This window comes from Carcharhinus amblyrhynchos, chromosome 16 (assembly GCF_965287045.1).
Source record: "Carcharhinus amblyrhynchos chromosome 16, sCarAmb.v2.hapA, whole genome shotgun sequence".
NCBI classification, from domain to species: Eukaryota; Metazoa; Chordata; class Chondrichthyes; order Carcharhiniformes; family Carcharhinidae; genus Carcharhinus; species Carcharhinus amblyrhynchos.
Window position 1 is genome coordinate 43,261,971 of NC_137339.1, and position 18,079 is coordinate 43,280,049.

Genomic DNA, 18,079 nt, shown 5'->3' on the forward strand with positions numbered 1-18,079 from the left:
TGCACAATATATTAGAAAATCAACAAGAGACAAATGCACTAAAGGCTGCAAACATTCCACCAGAATAATACTTAGCACATAACTTAAATAACATTTCTAATGATTAGAATTGCTTGCAAATAGAAATTGTTTTTCCATTATCAAGACAGCTGCAGCACAAATAACTAGACAAACCAAGATATTTAACATGGGGTACAATGGACAATATGAAAGAGTCCTCAAGTACTGACAGAAATACTAAATAAGCCCCAATAAAGGGAGATCAGCTCTTGTGTTTATTATCTGTTTAGTTTATTCATCAAGGAAAGGTTTGTTAAGGCACCAGAATGGAAATAAATGGTACAATAGACAAACTTTCAGGTTTAATTCCCACCAGCCAAGCAACCTGCTGAAATTTGAAGACATGCACTTGCTGTCTCTCTCTCAAAACCGAAAGTGTGTCTCAAATTTAAAACATGTATCACTGAATAATGACTAAATACTAGATAACTAATCAAATAGCTGTTTCAATGAGCCAGCCACGACTGGTTGAATGGCCTCCTTCTGCACCATAAGGCTCAACAAATTTCTCTCTCTACTTTAGAGAGGAAACTGTTCACTGGATTGATAGCTGGAATGAGCAGGTTGTCCTCCGAACAAAGGCTGGACAGATTGGGCTTGTTCACAACTGAAATTTAGAAGGATGGGGGATGACTTGATTGAAGTATGGAAGATCAGGACACTTCGACAAGGTGGATTCGGAAAAAATGGTAGTCCAGAACTAAATTAGGGATCACCCTTATAGAGAGAGATGAGATTTTATTCTTCTCGGAGGGTTGTGCAAATTTGTAATTCTGCTTCAGAAAGTGATGAAGGCCGTGTCATTGAATATTTTTAAAGTGGAAATTGTTGTTGAGTGAGAGAAACAAAAGGTTATCTCGTGTTGATGGTGTTGTACATTGGAGAATTGACGCCAGGAAACAAGGAGGGTTAAGAATTACTGGGCTTTATTTACAGGGTGGTGTTCCGTTACATGGCTGTTTTTTCATTCTGGCAGTTTCCACCACTAATGACCTGTGACATCACTTCCAGTGAATATATAAATTCTGAGTGCTGAGTGCAGCATCAATATTAAAACACAAATTTCCTCCTCCTGCAAATTGAACACCCCCAATTCAAACAAGTGCAATATGAACAATAATCATTAAGTCAGATGGTCTGGAGGTCATCGCTCTTGGAATGGTTGACTGGTGAACCTTTTAGCATCTCTGTATGCACATCACCAGTGGTCAATTTGATTGGGATAGATGTTATAACTAGAGGTCGAGTCTGTGTTTGGTCTACTGGTGAGGTATCTCAACAGTTCATCACTGGCAGGGTTGCAGGAATGCACAGTTGAACCCAGCAGGTTCCATTTCCAGTGGATCGGTTCTTCCTTCCAACAGTAGGTTCACGTGCCTCCTCCAGATGAGGCAACCTTGAGTTTGGAGAGTATACCAGTGAATCTTGTTCTCTGGATGCTCTCAATATATGTTTCGTGATCCTGCTAGGTACGGTGCAGATATGTCAAATATCTGCAAGAAATTTTCGAATTCTTGGAAGACAAACAGGTTCATTGTTGCTTATCAATTGTTAGGGAATCCAAACCTACTAAACACTCCTCCTAGCCTCAATAGTTTTTTTCATTATATTTCATTATAGTGACTTCTGGCTACTTTAAATTAGTATCAACTATTACTAAAAACATACGTCCTTCAAAAGGTCCAGCAAAGTCAACATGCACTCATTGCCAAGCCTCTTCTGGCTATCCCATGGATGTAGTGGTGCTAAGAGTGGCAGTTTTCTTACCTTCACACATGAAGAACACGTTCTAAATTGCTCTTCAATTTCTGCGTCCAATTCAGGTCACCAGAAATAACTTCTGGCCATTTCCTTCATGCTTACAGTTCTGCAATGGCCCTCATGCAACTTGTCTAACACTTGTCTTCTCACCGTTGGCAGAATAATCGCTCTGAACCTCCAAGGATGACCTAATGACTGTACTAACAGCTCCAATCTTCAAGTCAGATGTCAGATCTGAGGTCTTCCCTTGCAATACCATGCTGATCACTTCTGAAAATATCAGCTCGTTCCTCACTTGACCAGAAGTAACCGGAGCACTGTTTATCTCAAAGCAGAAGACACTTCCACTTGAGTAGTTTGACAAAATACAAGCTGACAAACTACTTCACAGAATCACAGAACCCCTACAGTGCAGGAGGAGGCCATTTAACACCTTGAGTCTGCACCAATTCTTCGGAAGAACGTCTTAACCCCACCCTACCCTTTAACCCCAATCCAGGCGGTATCACACTCTTGAAGGTCCTCCTTATATATATTTTGCAAGGTCTTTTCTCTGGGCCATCATCATCTTCCATCTGATGGTATCCATTCTATTGTCACCTGGAGTATGTCCAGGATGCAAAATGTATGTATTGTTAGCTTCAGTCATTTCTGTCATGATTTCTCTCAGGCTTCTCTGACCGCTTCTCTGTAGTAGTTTGTCCTTGGCAATGCTGTCTCTCCATGTGATACCCAGGATTTTATGTAGGCAGCGCTGACAAAAGAGCCCATCTTAGCTGACATCTTTGTTGTTCTTTTCCTGGTCTTCCTGGAATAGAAAATGGTTTCTAATATGGACACAGAGTTGCAACTTCATGGTCACATTGTTAGTGTTGTTTGCCTACGGTGTTGAACTGTTGGAAGCCCATCACTGCTTTGCTAATTCATCTGTGGACACTGATCTCTACATCATCGTCCCTAGAAATGTTACCGCCTAGGAAAGAGAAGTGGTTGATATCCTTTTTTTTGCCTGACGGTGATGGAAGGACCTTTTTGCCACCCAGTCATCATTGTCTTGGTCCTCTGGCAGTTGATGTGTTGACCAACAGAGCTGCTGCTGTTCTCAAAACTGGTAGTCACGTCTTGAAACTCGCGCAAATCTTCAGCCAGCAAGGCAATGTCATTTGCAAACTCCAGATCTATCAACTTGTGTTGCCACAGGGTGCCAAAATCTCCACTCACTTCCTCATAATTATAACAATAACCAAGAGGAAAAGGAATGAAGGGAATATACAGCCTTGTAGTAGCTCTGTGATGATAGTGCTGAAAGAGACTATTGATCTTAACACAGCAATTGGAGTCACAGTATGTATTCAGAAAATGTTAATACACCACACCAAGATGCTGAACAGTTTTGCGATGTATGCAAAGTGCTACAGTGATTGCCAATGGACACTATCAAAAGCCTTTTCAAAATCAATGAAGTAAAATGGCTTCTGATACCACAGGTTCTGTTGTATGATGTTACTGAGAATAAACATCTGCTTGCAGCATGATCTGCCACTCCAGAAACTTGCTTTTTTCACAAAGGCTACTGTCCACTTTTGCTTTCAATCTGCCACATAGAAGAGTGAAAATAATTTGGGCACTGCTCACAATATCCAAATTTGTTTTCACAATTTCACTGAAAAGTGATGGTAGAATTCAAAGATTGTGGAACAACTCTTATCCTGTTTACCAGATGGGTCCTAGCTAATATCCCATTAGTGAAAGAGTCTAATGCCTGATTGAAGTCCTCTCTGGACCTACAGCCTTTCACTTAAGTGGTATTCATCCTTCTTGTTGTAAACTCTGCTAAGCTCCTTCACATAGTGGGGGGGGGAAAAACTTTGGAAGGTGAAATAAAGTACATTGTGGCATCAAAGATGAGACTTGTTTTTGGTACTTTCGGCCGATTTGGCATAACGATAATACAGTGTGCACTGCAGCAAAAGGCAAAAAACAGCGAAACATCCTGTAGCAGCATCCATTGCATTTGCCAATGTCTTGGATTCTCCTTGCCTCTGCAAAAGCAAACAAATTCTACGGCAATGGAAAGCAAGGAAAATGACAAATACGAGCATATGAGAAGTTGTAGTTGTCAACCTGCACGCAGGTGATCCTTAGGTGATGACTAGTTAATAGATATATCTGGGAATAGCATTAGCGTCAGATAGCAGCACAATGTGATAATCCAGTTCCTTAGTTAGGATAGACAGTTGACTAATTTTCATCAGAAGGACCCAATGGTGGTATTAAATTTAAACATCAACAAGGCACTTCCACGATTATTAAGCCATTAAACAAAGAGAAATGGAATATAAGTATGCCTTCAAGCAGAAGCGATCTCCCTTTAACAATACTCCCAAGGCGTTTCTAATGGATATTTCTTCATGCACAGATCTGCAAAGATGTCACTCTGAATTGATACTAGGACTCCGACAATATGCATTATTTAAAAGAAACCTAAAGTTAAATGATGTCCCAACTTATCAAGCAGCATTAAATGAAAGCCTGTGTTTGGGAAACACTGACAGTAGAGTCGCAAATAAATGAACAGATGCACAGATAAAGCTACCAGATGGACAGAGGACCATTATAGGGTTCGGCTGAGGAAATTATTTACCATCTGTTCATTTACATTATTTTCATATACTTCAATTCCCAAAAATTCACATAAAATAAACCTACCATCATTATTCTGGAGCAAAATGGCAAGAATTTCACTACAGTAAAGCTTGTTCGCATCAAAGGGTATCTTGGCCTGTTTCAAAATAGAATCCAACTGATTATAACCTCAGCAGTACTGCAAAATTCATCATATTTAGCTGAGAAATATACCATTAGAAATAGCCGACTCTTCATTATGTATATAGAGATATTGGTTGTCAAGTATCAATTTTAACCCAATAAATTGGGAGGGTGATTTTTTTTTGAAAGGTATCAAGTGCCCAAACATTTCCTCAGATTAAAGTTCTAGAATCAGTGCAGTAGCAAGACCTAAATCAAATACATGAAATTAATAACTAAGTTCTAACTGGGATGAGAGTGGAGATGACAAGTGGGAAATCCAAGGGCTCACCAACATCACGATATTTTGCTTGTATAACAGCAATATTCACTGCTCCTTGGAACAGACATTTGCCCATTTTTTACTCCTTCTACAGATCAACTTGTTGTGTCACTTTTTGTTCCAACAAAAATAGGAGTCCATGTTAAACCACATTATCATCCTTCAGCAGAAATCTGCAAAACGTCTGATAATGCATGTGGGATTGGGAATAGCTTTAGGATCTATCTGTAGGGATTAATCAAAACATAACAGAAAACGTCCATTTGTAGGAAAAATAGAATGGTCACATTAGTAGACAGTGCACATATTTATTTTACATCAGATAAGACTTTAAATTTAAAATGGCCATTTCAAAGGATTTGCTCATTTTAAGTATTTGTGGAGTCGAGCTACAGAGATTTCTGTTGTCTGAAAAATAATTACCTTTAGAAGACAGTGCCCATTGGGTAAGATATTTCATACAAATCATTTTCTCTCCTAATGCTTAAATAGATGGCCACACAAATAGCTGCAACTTATGAATTTATTAAACAATTCAAAGTGCTTTTAAACTGGTTATAACAGGATAACGATAATTTCTAAGTTTTTTTGCCTCATTTAAGTTCAGTTATCTATCATTCCCTGACAGGTGGAGGGCAAACTGCTGTCCTTGGAACTGCGGCATCAGTTGACATACTTTCAGAATTGTTCTCCGTCCCACCAGGGAAATATTCATTAAAGAACGCAATATGTATTACTCACAGGCGTCAATGCATCTGATTCCATTCTAGATTAACTTTTGCTCTAGGTTAAATAATTTTACAAACTAAAGACTGAGGAAATAAGTGTAGCTCAGCATCAAAACAACTTCTGTTCCGCAGTTTAAAATAAATGAAAACAAATGAGAAGCAGAAGATAACCGCATAAAGAAAATAAACTTAAGATTTTGCAAGAGGGATATGGACATCAACATTGAAACTAATGCAATTAAACCCATTACACAAAGCTATAATTTACGTGCAAGCCAATTGCATTTGAGTTAAAATTGCAACTTCTTTCTGCTGCAAGTTTATTGTGCAAGAATGGAGAAAACAACATTTTAAGCAGCCTGAACATTATCTGTTGTGATGTATTTGTGAAAATAGCTAGGATAATTGTGCCAAATTCTTTTGGCTTTGATTGCAACTGAATAGTTAACTCTTTTATTTTATTGTCCTGCACAGTGCAAATTCTTGGCTAAGTATTTGAATAATGAGAAGTTTAGGTATACTTCAATCAGCATGTTCTTCATCACAACTATATATCACACGTGACATATCCCAAGGCTTGTGAAGGCTAAAATTTTTTTTTAAATCAATTTTTTCTAAATTTGAGTGTAAAAAGCAATTTTATTAAGACCATTTCATTATGCAAGATTACAAGGAAACTATTTGGCCCCTCAAGCCTGCTGTTCAATAGGAATTTGGCTAATTCGATTGCGGGCTTAACTTCATTTTCTATCTGCCCCCATTAACTACTGGCTTCCTTGCAAATCAATTGCCTAATTCAATCTTGACCATAATTAGTGACAGTGTCCACTGCTCTCTGGGAGTAGAATTCCACAGATGGATGACCTCTTGGGTCAGCAAGCATAGGGTTAATAGAGGAAGGGGACTTGGTACATATTAAGGCATGGGTAGCAGAGTTTTGAATGTTCTCAAGTTTACAGAGGACAGGACTGCACTGGAATGGTCAAGTCAGGAGATAACAGAAGCATGATGGCCTTAGCAACAGGTCAGCTGAGAGAGAGGTAAAGACAGGCAAAGTTGTGGAGTTGAAAATCAGCAGAGTTACTGTTCTCATGAACAGGAGGTCAGATGTTCCTCTTGGGGTCAAATGTGACACTGTACTGATTTGCTTATTCTCTGACTGTAGCTAGGGAACAGAGTTAGGAGTGGAACCTGAAAACAAAGGCTCAAATCTTCCTAATGCTTAATTAGGGGAAGTTTCTGCTCATGCGCAACTGGATGTTGGAAAAGCAGTCTGACAATTTAGCAACCATGGAAAAGTCAAGTGAGGGGTGGTGAGGTGTTGTTGGTATACATGTGAAAACTAACATTGATTTTGGATAATGTCATTGAAAAGCAGCTTGTGAATAAGAAATAGGAGGGGACCAAGGACAGAACCCAGGGGGCCATCAGAGTTAACCACGTAAGGAGGAAAAGAAGCTATAATATGTGATTCCCTTACTACAATTAGATAAATAAGAATAGAATCAGCTGAGAGCAGTCCCATGCACCTGGATGACTATGAACATGTGTTGGAGGAGGATGGTTAGTCAACTGTATCAAAGAATGCAGACAGTTTGAAAAGGATTAAAAAGGAAAGTTCATCTTCCTCAGTCATTTACGTGTCATTTCCTACTTTGATGTGTGCTGTTTAGTACTATAAAAACCTGATTAATGGGATTAAAAGATGGAGTTATAGAAAAGAGGAGAACAGATTTGGGAGGTGACAACATATTCAAAGATTTTGAAGAGGAAAGGGAGATTCATGATGGGATGATAGTTTGCAAGGATAGTATGGACAAGGGTTTTGTTTTGAGGAGAGGTTAATGCTGGTAGATTTAAAGGAGAGAGGGACAGCACCTTAAGAGATTGCTGTTAACAATATCAGTTAACAAGGAACCAGGAAGGGAAGCTTGGTTCTAATCAAGTATTACCTTTATTCGCTTCAACATCCACTGCAGAAGACCTTGCTGAGCTGCTTCAGTGCACATTTCAGGGCGAAATTCAGCTAAATTCTCTATGATTGCTGTGTGAAAAAGAAGGCATGGCGAATACACATTTCAGAAACAAATTATAAGAGACAATAAACCTTTTGCTGACCTACTGCATGTAGCTGAGCTCTTGGGAAAGCATGTATCTGCTTCTATCAAGCAGAACATTTAAATAAGCTTCTCTCCATTTTCTCCTTTACATATTAATTTGAAGTTAGCCATTTAAGTCCATATTATTTTTATACATATTTCATTTAAAACATCATTTTACAAAATTGGAATGATCACATTGCATTTTCTCATAGCAAATCCTGAAACCTCTTAAATGTGTGGTTGATCAGAAGCAATTTCTTCACAAATCCAAGATTTTATTGAAGCTAAAGAGTACATTACAGCACAAAATTACAAGTGGAGACTGTATACTTTCATTAAAGTCTCAATTAATCAAAATTCCTCTGACAGATGAATTTTCAAGTTTCCTATGCAGTAGAAAAACATCAGCCTCCCAAAACAGCGAGCAATGATCTACCATCCCATTGCTGACATAATTGAGACCGCTGCAAGCTTCCTCTGTCCTTTTGTTGATTGACTACAATCAGTGAGGGTTTCTTCAGTTGAGAATTTGCTCGAACAATACAAAGTATTTTGTCACCTGGTTCTGGATAACCAAAAGCAATACCGTATGACTGGGCCATACTGACAAAGTTACTGCAAACAAAAAAAAACAAAAAAAAATCTTTTCTCGGGTGAAGAAATGATGCTGCTGTAGTCTTTGAATACAATACATTTAGGAACCAATGAAATATTAATTCTAGATTTAAACCCTTTGACAAATATAATTTTGTCCTTGGGAGAACACAAATCTAGAACATATGCACAGTCTGCCCAACACTTACATCCATGGCGGCAGACCAGAGTTTCATTAATAAAGGGAATTAGCAAAGAAAGGTAAATGTAGCCAGTTGCTCATGGAATAATTTGCATTGCAGATATGCATCTCAAGTGTGCTGTAAAAGTCAATAATTTATTTTATTGGTGGAAAGAAGGAAATAAGATCAAAGTAGCAAAAAGACAGAATTATACACAACCCAATCACATTGCATCTGGATTAAATGCTCTGCGCTTGACTGATGAAGCTCAAAAATTCTATATTGAGGCATAGCTTTTCTATTCTGAAGGGGAAAAAAAATTAAGTGGAGGTTTCAAGTCAACGGTCTGCTGTCAAGTTTATCTGTAACTGACAAAGGATCAAGAAGCGGTAACTGCAAATTTCCCTGAAGTTCAAGATTGGGCGTAGAGAAGGGAAAATCCTCAGTCATGTCAATATGAACAGCCATCACATGACCAAGGTTCACTCACAAGTACAACATTAAATACAACGGAATCCAAAACTCTGCAAACTTTAATCTTGTGACTAAAAGTGGATTTCAGTCAATAGCTTTCTTGTCTGCCCCAAATTAAACAATACTGAATTTCACCAATCAGCAGATGTGTAAACAAGGTGTTGCAGTGATTGTGATTAAGTTGTGCATTGTAAATTGTAAGATTTGAGAGAGCTCGGTGATGCAACTTTGGAATCACAAACAGAGACCATAAAAGGAGTCTATTCAACTTGGTGTATTTGTTCTGAATCTGTGCTTAAAGAAATCCAAAATGAATCCCATTATCATGCATCTTTCTCTGTTTCAAATGTTGATCTATATTTTCCTCAAGTTGCAGCAGACTCTACCACAACTACTTCTTGTGGCAAAACATCCATCTTAATTGCTCAGAGCTAAACAATTTCCAAATCTTAATCAACACTAATCAAAGGAAGTAGTCTAGTTCAAAATAATCTATCAATGTCTGTCATGATTCAAGAAAATATTTATTATCCTGTTAGCCTTTTCGTTCAGGTGGATCAAAATCTTTCCATATAACTATATGTCCTCATCCCATATGGATCTAAAGACATAGATATAAACACTGGGTTGCCCTCAATTGGATTACATTGTTCAGTTCTGAAGGTATTAGAGAGTGTGCAGAAAAGATTCACAAGCATTTGATTCCACAGATAAGGACATTCAATTACTTTGATAGATTGGAGTGGTTGGGACTGTTTTTCTTGGAGAAGAGATAGTTGAGAGATCTGTTAGAGGTGTGCAAAATCCCAAAGGGTTTGGAAAGAAAAGATCAGGACAAGTTATTCCCAGTGATGGAAGGATCAAGAAAGAGAGAACACATATTTAAGGTAACTGATAAAAGAGGCAATGAAGACATAAGGTGAAACCTTTCATGCAGCAGGTGGTTAAGATCTGGAATGCACTGCCTGAGTGTGGAGGAGGCAGGTTTAATTGTATTCAGGGAGAATTGCATTATTGTCTAAAAAAGGTTAATGGGGTAAATAGGACAAATGGCATCAGGGGAATTGTTCATTTGGATGCTAGCACAGGCAAGACAGATTGAATAGTCTCTTTTTGTGCTGCAACAATTCTGGATTCTGTGAAAACTAGCATACAGAATGACCTTTCTATATTGGGGCATCCAACAACACACATAGTAAAGATTTAAAATAATTTATTTTGTCTTGGGCACATAGTGTGTCCATGACTTCCCACATTCCACACAGTGCTCATTCCACTCAGCTAAGCTGCCCTATTGCAATTTAGAATAACTCACTAATTACTCTCCAATCAGCTTCTTCCCCTGTGCTGAAGTTAGAGCCAAATAAAGGAAGCTGAAAGATAGACAGATCGAGGTGCTACTGACTACATCTGGGTCCTCTTTTGTGGGCTCTTCTACGCAGTGATCACTGTTGCCCACTGGTCACTTCACCCACGCTGAGTGCATTCCATTAACCCATTCACGTCTTCAAGAAAAAATTGTTCTTCAACCTCCTCTAATAAGCCTATGCTCTTATTTCTGCCATCTGTAGAAACTGCTGCAGTATTTTATTTCTGCCATACTATCAAGCTAGCACAATTAGTTTGTTCCCTTTATCTCTGAACAGTTTTATCCCTCTCCACACTTTTACTTTCAGCATACACATAAAAATCCTTAGCATTCCCTTTTTCTTAAACACACAAGTTGTTAATTGCTCATCTTGATAACCAGTAACACCCCACATTCCAGTATAAGAAGCTTTGAAAAACTCAAGATTTAAAATCACAAACATTCAGGCCAAGCTATCTGGATCAACCTGATGTATTATAAAACAGTGTGTCATATAGAATCCACGCTTCATTCCTTGCGCTAAATGTGTACACAGATGGGTTTGCATCTGTGCAGACTGACAGGGCAGACTGGCACACAAGAAATTATTTTAACTAGGCAATTTTTAGGCTATTGATTTTTCATTAATGTGCTATACACTTATGACAGAAATCTGGCAAAATGTAAAGAATGATCCAGTACTGCCAGCTGTGCAAAGATAGAAATTAATTTCAGCACTGAACTACAGAGATCAAGCTTAAACACTGGTGATGAGCAGAATGCCATCAAATATTTCCCACTTTATGAATATCTCAGAGCAGTTATACTTTCTTTTAAAAGCAATCTCAATCGGGGCACTGCAGATTCTGCATGCATTCTATACTTTCTTCTCAACTGTTCCCAAAAATAAATCAAAGAAGAATATTTTTGCTTTCCAAAGTTGGAAAAATCCTGTTTTTTTAAAATAGGTTGTGAAAATTAACAGTATTGACCTACCACAACTTTTTATCGCAACCATTAATACAAATTGTGCAACCCAATACAGATCAAAGCTGTGTGGAGCAGAACTGTAAACAAATTTTTTCTTGGTTTTCCTGTAGAAAACAATATTCTTCTCTCAAAGTAAGAGATTTGTGATTCCTACCTACCATTTATTTGTTCAGCACTGGCATATGCATTTGGTAAATAATGAACATGAATAAACTCTTTTCAATCTGTTGTTAACACATTAGGTGAGAGTAACCGAATACACAATTCACTAGGAAAACATAATATTTATCAATGTTTAACGTTCTCAATATTAAGCTATAAGGTGAAAAAAAATTACCCAATGACACTCTCATGAAAAGTAATCAGACAATTCTCAAATGGTATAAAAGCAGTAAGTACCATGCAGAATAAACGTCACTAACATTAAGTAGAATGAAAAGATATGTGATCAATTTGTATGTTGTGGATTATTCACTGCACTACACAAGGCACTATCATTCACTATCCCTTCCTTCCTGAATCTCAGCTTGGCTCTCTGAAAAAATCAACGAACAGCGAAGACACACAAAGAATAAACATGCACTGTTCTTAAATGCCTCCTTGCATTTTTTAAAATTCTTTTGTGCAAAGCATTTATTGACCATCCCCAATTCCCCCTGAACTAAGTGGCTTGCTAGGCCATTTCAGAGGACAACTGAGAGTCAACCACATTGCTGTGGCTTTGGAGTCGCATGTCAGCCAGACCAGGTAAGGACATTAGTGAACCAGATCTTTTTCCAACAATCAGGGTATTCTTACTTCTAGATAATTTTTACTCAATTCAAATGTCACCATCTGCCGTAGTGGGTTTCAAAAATGGGTCCCCAGAACATAGCTGAGTTTCTGCATTAATAGTTAAGTGATAATACCACTAGGCCATTGCCTCCTCCTAGTGTTTGTAACAACTATCTGTGGTGACGGGCATTTCAAATGTTGTGTCACAGAGTGTAACACATAATTGCTGCTTTTTTAATGCTTAAATCCAAGAATCTGCTCACTGGATTCACAAATCCCCCAAAATGCATTCTAATTTGTTTTCTGTTTGCATATTTTTTCTTAATAATTGTCATCTTTAAATAAAAATTTTAACTAGTGAATAAAAATCAAAAATATTATATATTTTGCAGAACCATGGTTAAACCAATCCATTCAATTGTCCTTTAATGACTTGATTAAATTGAACCTGGGTCCCTGCGCTGTGAGGCAGCAGTGCTAACCACTGTGCCACCCACTACTGCAAGACACAGTCCACAAGATGTGGCAGTACATAAAGGCATTTCTGAACATATTCCTCTTTGGTGAAATACACACAGCATGCACTATCCTTTGCAGTTGCAAATTACCCACGTGCACCATCTATAAAATCATCACGTGAACAGAAAATGGTTTGCTCTAGTCTATTGCGCGCACACAATCTTTAAAGAGTCCAGGTATACTCTAATGGTACATTAGGGGTTGTGTTGCTTGTTTGTTTGGTGTCTGGTGGCTCCTGGAGTGATATTGCTTCTCTGGAGAATGTCACTGTCATAGTGAGTGCTGCTGCTGAACTGTTCCTTTTGTTGGAGTAGTTGAGCCCATTCTTTGTTCAGCTGGTAAAATTAAACTTTCCTCCTCAGTTGTCTGTTGTGAATGCACAGCCTTCCCAGTTGCGACAATGCATCTGATTGCTCACTTTCACCATGTGTGATAGAGGTTTCGAAGATGCCAATTTGGCTGGCTTTTTTTCAATGCGTTGAATATTTGCATTCTGACTGGCTCTTCCACCTCAGCAATGATTTGACAATTTTGTCAAAGTGAAATTTAGCTATCATTTCACTTTGATTTCCTCAGTTCTCTTATTACTTGTGGCTTCTGTAGCACTTTAGATATTTGAAGAGGAGCTTGGGTGCAGATTGACATTAGCCACCGGACTGGTCAATAATCCATGCCTCCAGTAGGTGCACTTCTTCACTTTAGGATTGCCTTGAAAATCTGCTTGATTTTCTGATACTCCCTTTGGCGATTTACACTACCGTCTCAGCCTTTCCACTTGACTGGGGATAGTGTGGAGATGTAAAATGCTGAGTTTCCCAGCCAATCACAAAGTGCCTCAATTCTTGTCTTGTGAACTGAGGGTCATTGTCACTCATCACAATATCAGGAATGTCATGGCAACTGAAGCATGCTTTCAGGCATTCTACATTCTCACTACTAATCACTGACATTAGCTTGTATAACCAAAAGTCTGAATAGTAGTTGATGACGACAGCCAGTTCCAAAGACAATGAAGATATCTACTCTATGCTGGGATGTCATGACTGGTTCTTTAACTTGATGTTCATTACAGGTACTACACATGCCAGTGTGGTTCTTAGGTGACTCAACTCCTTGATGACTTTCTTCAGCACCTATTTTCTCATCTCTTTAGGGATGACGACTCCAGCTCCTTTGTACAAGATGCCATCTTGGACAATTATTCCTCTATAATAGAAACACAATACTCTAACAGGAACAGGTGGTTCCTTGATTGTTTCAGGTCATCCTTTCATCACTGCTTCCTGCAGCTCTTAGAGAATTGCATCTCATTGCATTGTTTGTGTAATCTGAGGAAGATGTTGGTTTGTCAGATTCAATGCCTCTGCGGAGTTGATGACTTCAGAGCATATCCTGCTGCTGCTGCTCAGTGAATCTGGAAGATTTAACATCATTAACTGCTTTCAAGAAGGATTGCGGCTCTTGACAGCATGTCAGCGATGTATATCTGCTTTCCTTGCTTGTACTCCACTTTCAAATGAAAATGAAGTAACATCCTTTGCAGGCACTTCAGAACAGTCAAGCGGGTGGAGAAAGATGCTTCAAAATAATCAGACTCTACCACCAATTCCTCTCTCCCAAACAGGTACTGATTAAAATGCTCACAGGCAAAGGCAATTGCCAGGCATTCTTTCTTAACTTATGCACAGCATCGTTCATTTTGGGTTAATACTATGGATGAGAACACAACTGGATGTCCTTGTATGAAGGTTGCTCCAAGTTTTGTTTCACTGGCATCACACTGCAGAGTGACTTGTCATTCATATCACAGTACCTCAGCAGTGGTAATGTCTCTAATTGTTTGAGGTGAATGAAAGCTGCTTCTAATTATGTACCCACTGAACAGCCTTTGCAGTGAGTTTACATAGAGGTTCACACTCTGATGAAAAATCGGACAAAGACTTTGCCTAAGTAGCTCACAAATCCAACAAAACATTGCACTGTCTTCATGCCTGTTGGTTGCTTCATCACTGCTGCAATATGTGCCTATCAGGAACAGGGCAAAGCTTATTTTACTGTCAATAAATGTCCTACATGTTTGACTTTAGTCACATTCACTTGCAGTTTATTTTCTTGATGAATACTATCCATAACTATCAAACCTTCTTTCTTCCTATACACCAAGTTTCAGCTTAGCTTGTCTCTTACTCCAAGTATCATTCTATTATATAGCCTCAACTTTACTTCCGACAGCTTTATTTTCAAGTCACCATCTTGAGCAACTTCACACAGATCTGTGAAGCTCATGATGTTACGTGGGAGTCTATCTGATACTTCACATTAACTTGATGCGCTCCTTCTGCAGTCATCATCCCAAAAGTCAAGAAATATTTTTACCTCAAGACCCAATGGTGCCAACCTGTTCTAGGGTCTAGTGATTTGTCAGAATCATTGACTGACATCTCTCCAACAAACATTTTTGTATGCTTACTTTTCTTCTTTCCAGCAAAATACCTGGGAGCAAAGTGGTTCAGCTTCCTGCCATTAGTGCACTGCTTTCCCCATGTTAGTTGTTCAGGTTTCTTGTTTAACATTATGGTAATTTCATAGTTCTGCTGTGGAGAATGGAAAAATTTCCAATTCATTTTCAAATCTCCCTTCACCGGAATAGGTACTGGAATATTAAAACCCATACTAACTCACCAAGCATTCAATATCCTGTACAAAGTTGCAGACTGATATTTTAATTATTCTCTGTTGTTTCTTACAGCAGCTGGATCTCTTACAGCTATTAAATCTACTCAAATTCAGCAACAAACTCCTGACACCATGTTCCACGTGGTGCGTAAAAATGGTTTCTGCCCAAATCCTTTTGTTTTATCCAAATGACCTGAAGTGACCTGACTATGGCAAGCCACAGTACACAACAGACAGCAGTGCATAAAAGAATTTCTCCAAACAGGGCACAACTGGAAGAGGGCAAACATTTCCCTATATTCCAAATACCCCATTATCCAGCATGAGAGAAACTGTTGGGAACAGAGAAAGAAACAAATGGGACATATCAAATGATAAAGAGGAGAAAGGAGGAGGAGGAGGAATATGAAGACATCGCAGGCAAGAGTGAAAACATTCTCTAACTTGCATGCAAACAAAGCACAGAAGATCAGCTAATGATAAATAATATACATGTTCAAAAAGGCTTTTAGAAGACATTTTGTTTCTACAATTTGTAACATTTCATTTCAAATAAGCTGGTTGCTTCTTTAGCCTGAAATTCTTTCATTACAAATGCTGCAAGTCAGGGTTGGTTTCTCAGTACTTCACTGAAATGAGGCCAAAGAAGGTGAAGCATTATGATGTAGAGTGTTGAGAGTGAAATACATTAAAAAAGTAATAGAAGTGTGCAAACAGCCGAACTGCTGTCACAGACAATTAGTGTCCCCAGGTAGTATCCCCATTAGTATTCCCACTGGTGGGTTCATTTTATAATACTAGGCCTTCCATCCTAAAAGATTAACTGGGCTTGACAACCACATTGCTCTGCTTCTTTCCCGATGTAAACCAAAAAACAAGTAAACATCCTGGGTAGCACATTTCCGATTGAAAGTAATAGGATTTGGAAAAACCAATTAAATCCACAGATTGACTAGTTCCTCCTGATTGGTTCATGCTTTCACTGGCAGTGATTTTGCTCAGGCTTCTTGAGCACCAACTCAATGGAGTAGTCTATGGTCAAAAATCATGATTCGTGGTCAAAAATCTTACAGAATCATCAGCTGCACAAGGTCCACTATTTCCAATCATTACTTGGACAGTGCTGAGCTTCTAAATTATTGGCCTGAGAACTGAAAAATCATTAATGTAATGAAGGATTTTAATGTTGCAGCATTGCCAGAATTAGGAATTAAGTTACACCATGGTCAGACCATCTGTTAAGTATTCTTACAATAACTTTCATTTATGCAGCACCTTTGACAAAGTTAAATGCTCTTTGGGCTTCATAGGGGTTGCAGCAAACAAAATTTGACAGCGCCAACTGTGTAAATATTAGAGCACAGAACCATGCTGAAGGGAGAGTAAGAATAAAGAACCAGAGAAAGTTAGGGAGGGAATTCCAGAGTTAAAGTTGAGCCTTAGTTTGCCTTCAGGCTACAAAAAGGATGATTAATGGAACTTTTATATAAAAAGCTAATTGACGGTAATTTCAGTACTGTAGAATTGATCCACGATAAAGAACATCTCCAGGGCAAAGCACAGAAATGTTTTTCTGTATTCTCCCAAACTAGATTTGCACTACTTGCAGTCTAGCACTGCTGACTACTCCAGTGCACCGGTTTAACATGCACTATCAGGTGTTAGTATGGTAGATCAGATTGTTGGAAAAATATATTTATTTTGGTTCCCACGATAAAACTCCCTTACCATAGGTATTTTAATTTCTTCTGCTTAGTGTCTTTGCTGCTTCCTCCTTGAACTCAATTCACTTCCAATTAAATCTGTCCAGAGTAATCGCATTCAATTTTTCACAGCTGTAGAGGTAAGCTAAGCTCCAGGCCATGCTCCCTAGCCCTCAAATACTCTCATTAGTTTTTGTGAGCCAGCAAGGTAATGTAAAAAATGAACATTTCCCACCTGCTCCTGTTGCAGACTACTTTTAAGACACCATAACAATAGATTCTCCCTGTTTGGTGCCTGCTACCAAATCAACTCAATTTCCCAGCATCAACCTTCTTAGTTATCAAAACTCACCCAATCCCAGTTCTAACCTCTCACCAGAAACCTTAGCCCTTCACTCACTCACACATGATGGCTTTTCAATTTCTGTAACATACATGTTGATGTGGCTATGTATTGTGACAACAGAAATTTGGAGTGCATATGCAGCCTATAAGGAAATAGTAAGAAGTCTCACAACACTAGGTTCAACAGGTTTATTTGATATCACAAGCTTTTGGAGTGCTGCTCCTTCATCAGTTGAGATATTAGATATTAAAGAATGTAGATTTCTTGCACATCATCGGCATTGCTTTTAAACCTCAACCTGGTCATGCTGTAACATGAATGCAACCCACTTTGCAGTCCCATAAGGAGTTCAGCCCTCTCTCTCAATCCCAGGGCCCCTTCCTGGCAAAGTTTTGTTACTCTTTAATAAGCTGTGGGCATCACTGTCTAGACATGCTTTTATTGCCCACTCCTAATTGCTCTTGAGAAGGTTGTGGTGAGCCACCTCATGAACCACTGCAATTGGTGTGGTGTAGTTACACTTAGTGTTGTCAGAAAGGACTGTCCAGGATTTTGACCTCGCAAGGAACAGCGAGATAATTTCAAGTCAGGTTAGGGAGTGGCTTGGAAGGGAACTTGTAGGTGGTGGTGTTCCCCATCATATGATGCCTTTGTCCATATTGGCAATAGAGGTCAGGGGTTTGGAATTTACTGTCAGAGGAACTTTGGTGAATGACTGAGTCACGAATGGT

At 38.7% G+C, this 18,079-nt stretch overlaps 1 protein-coding gene across 1 annotated transcript in view; it reads right to left on the reverse strand.

The window, feature by feature from the left end:
* ctnnbl1 (catenin, beta like 1) overlaps positions 1–18,079 on the reverse strand; it is a 178,219-nt gene that overhangs the window by 90,334 nt on the left and 69,806 nt on the right. Inside the window, exons 7-8 of the mRNA XM_080205037.1 lie at positions 7,593–7,684; positions 4,531–4,603 (exon numbers count right to left, since the gene is read on the reverse strand). Of these exons, the coding sequence (XP_080061163.1) occupies positions 4,531–4,603; positions 7,593–7,684 (165 nt within the window). The remainder of the gene's footprint in view (positions 1–4,530; positions 4,604–7,592; positions 7,685–18,079) is intronic.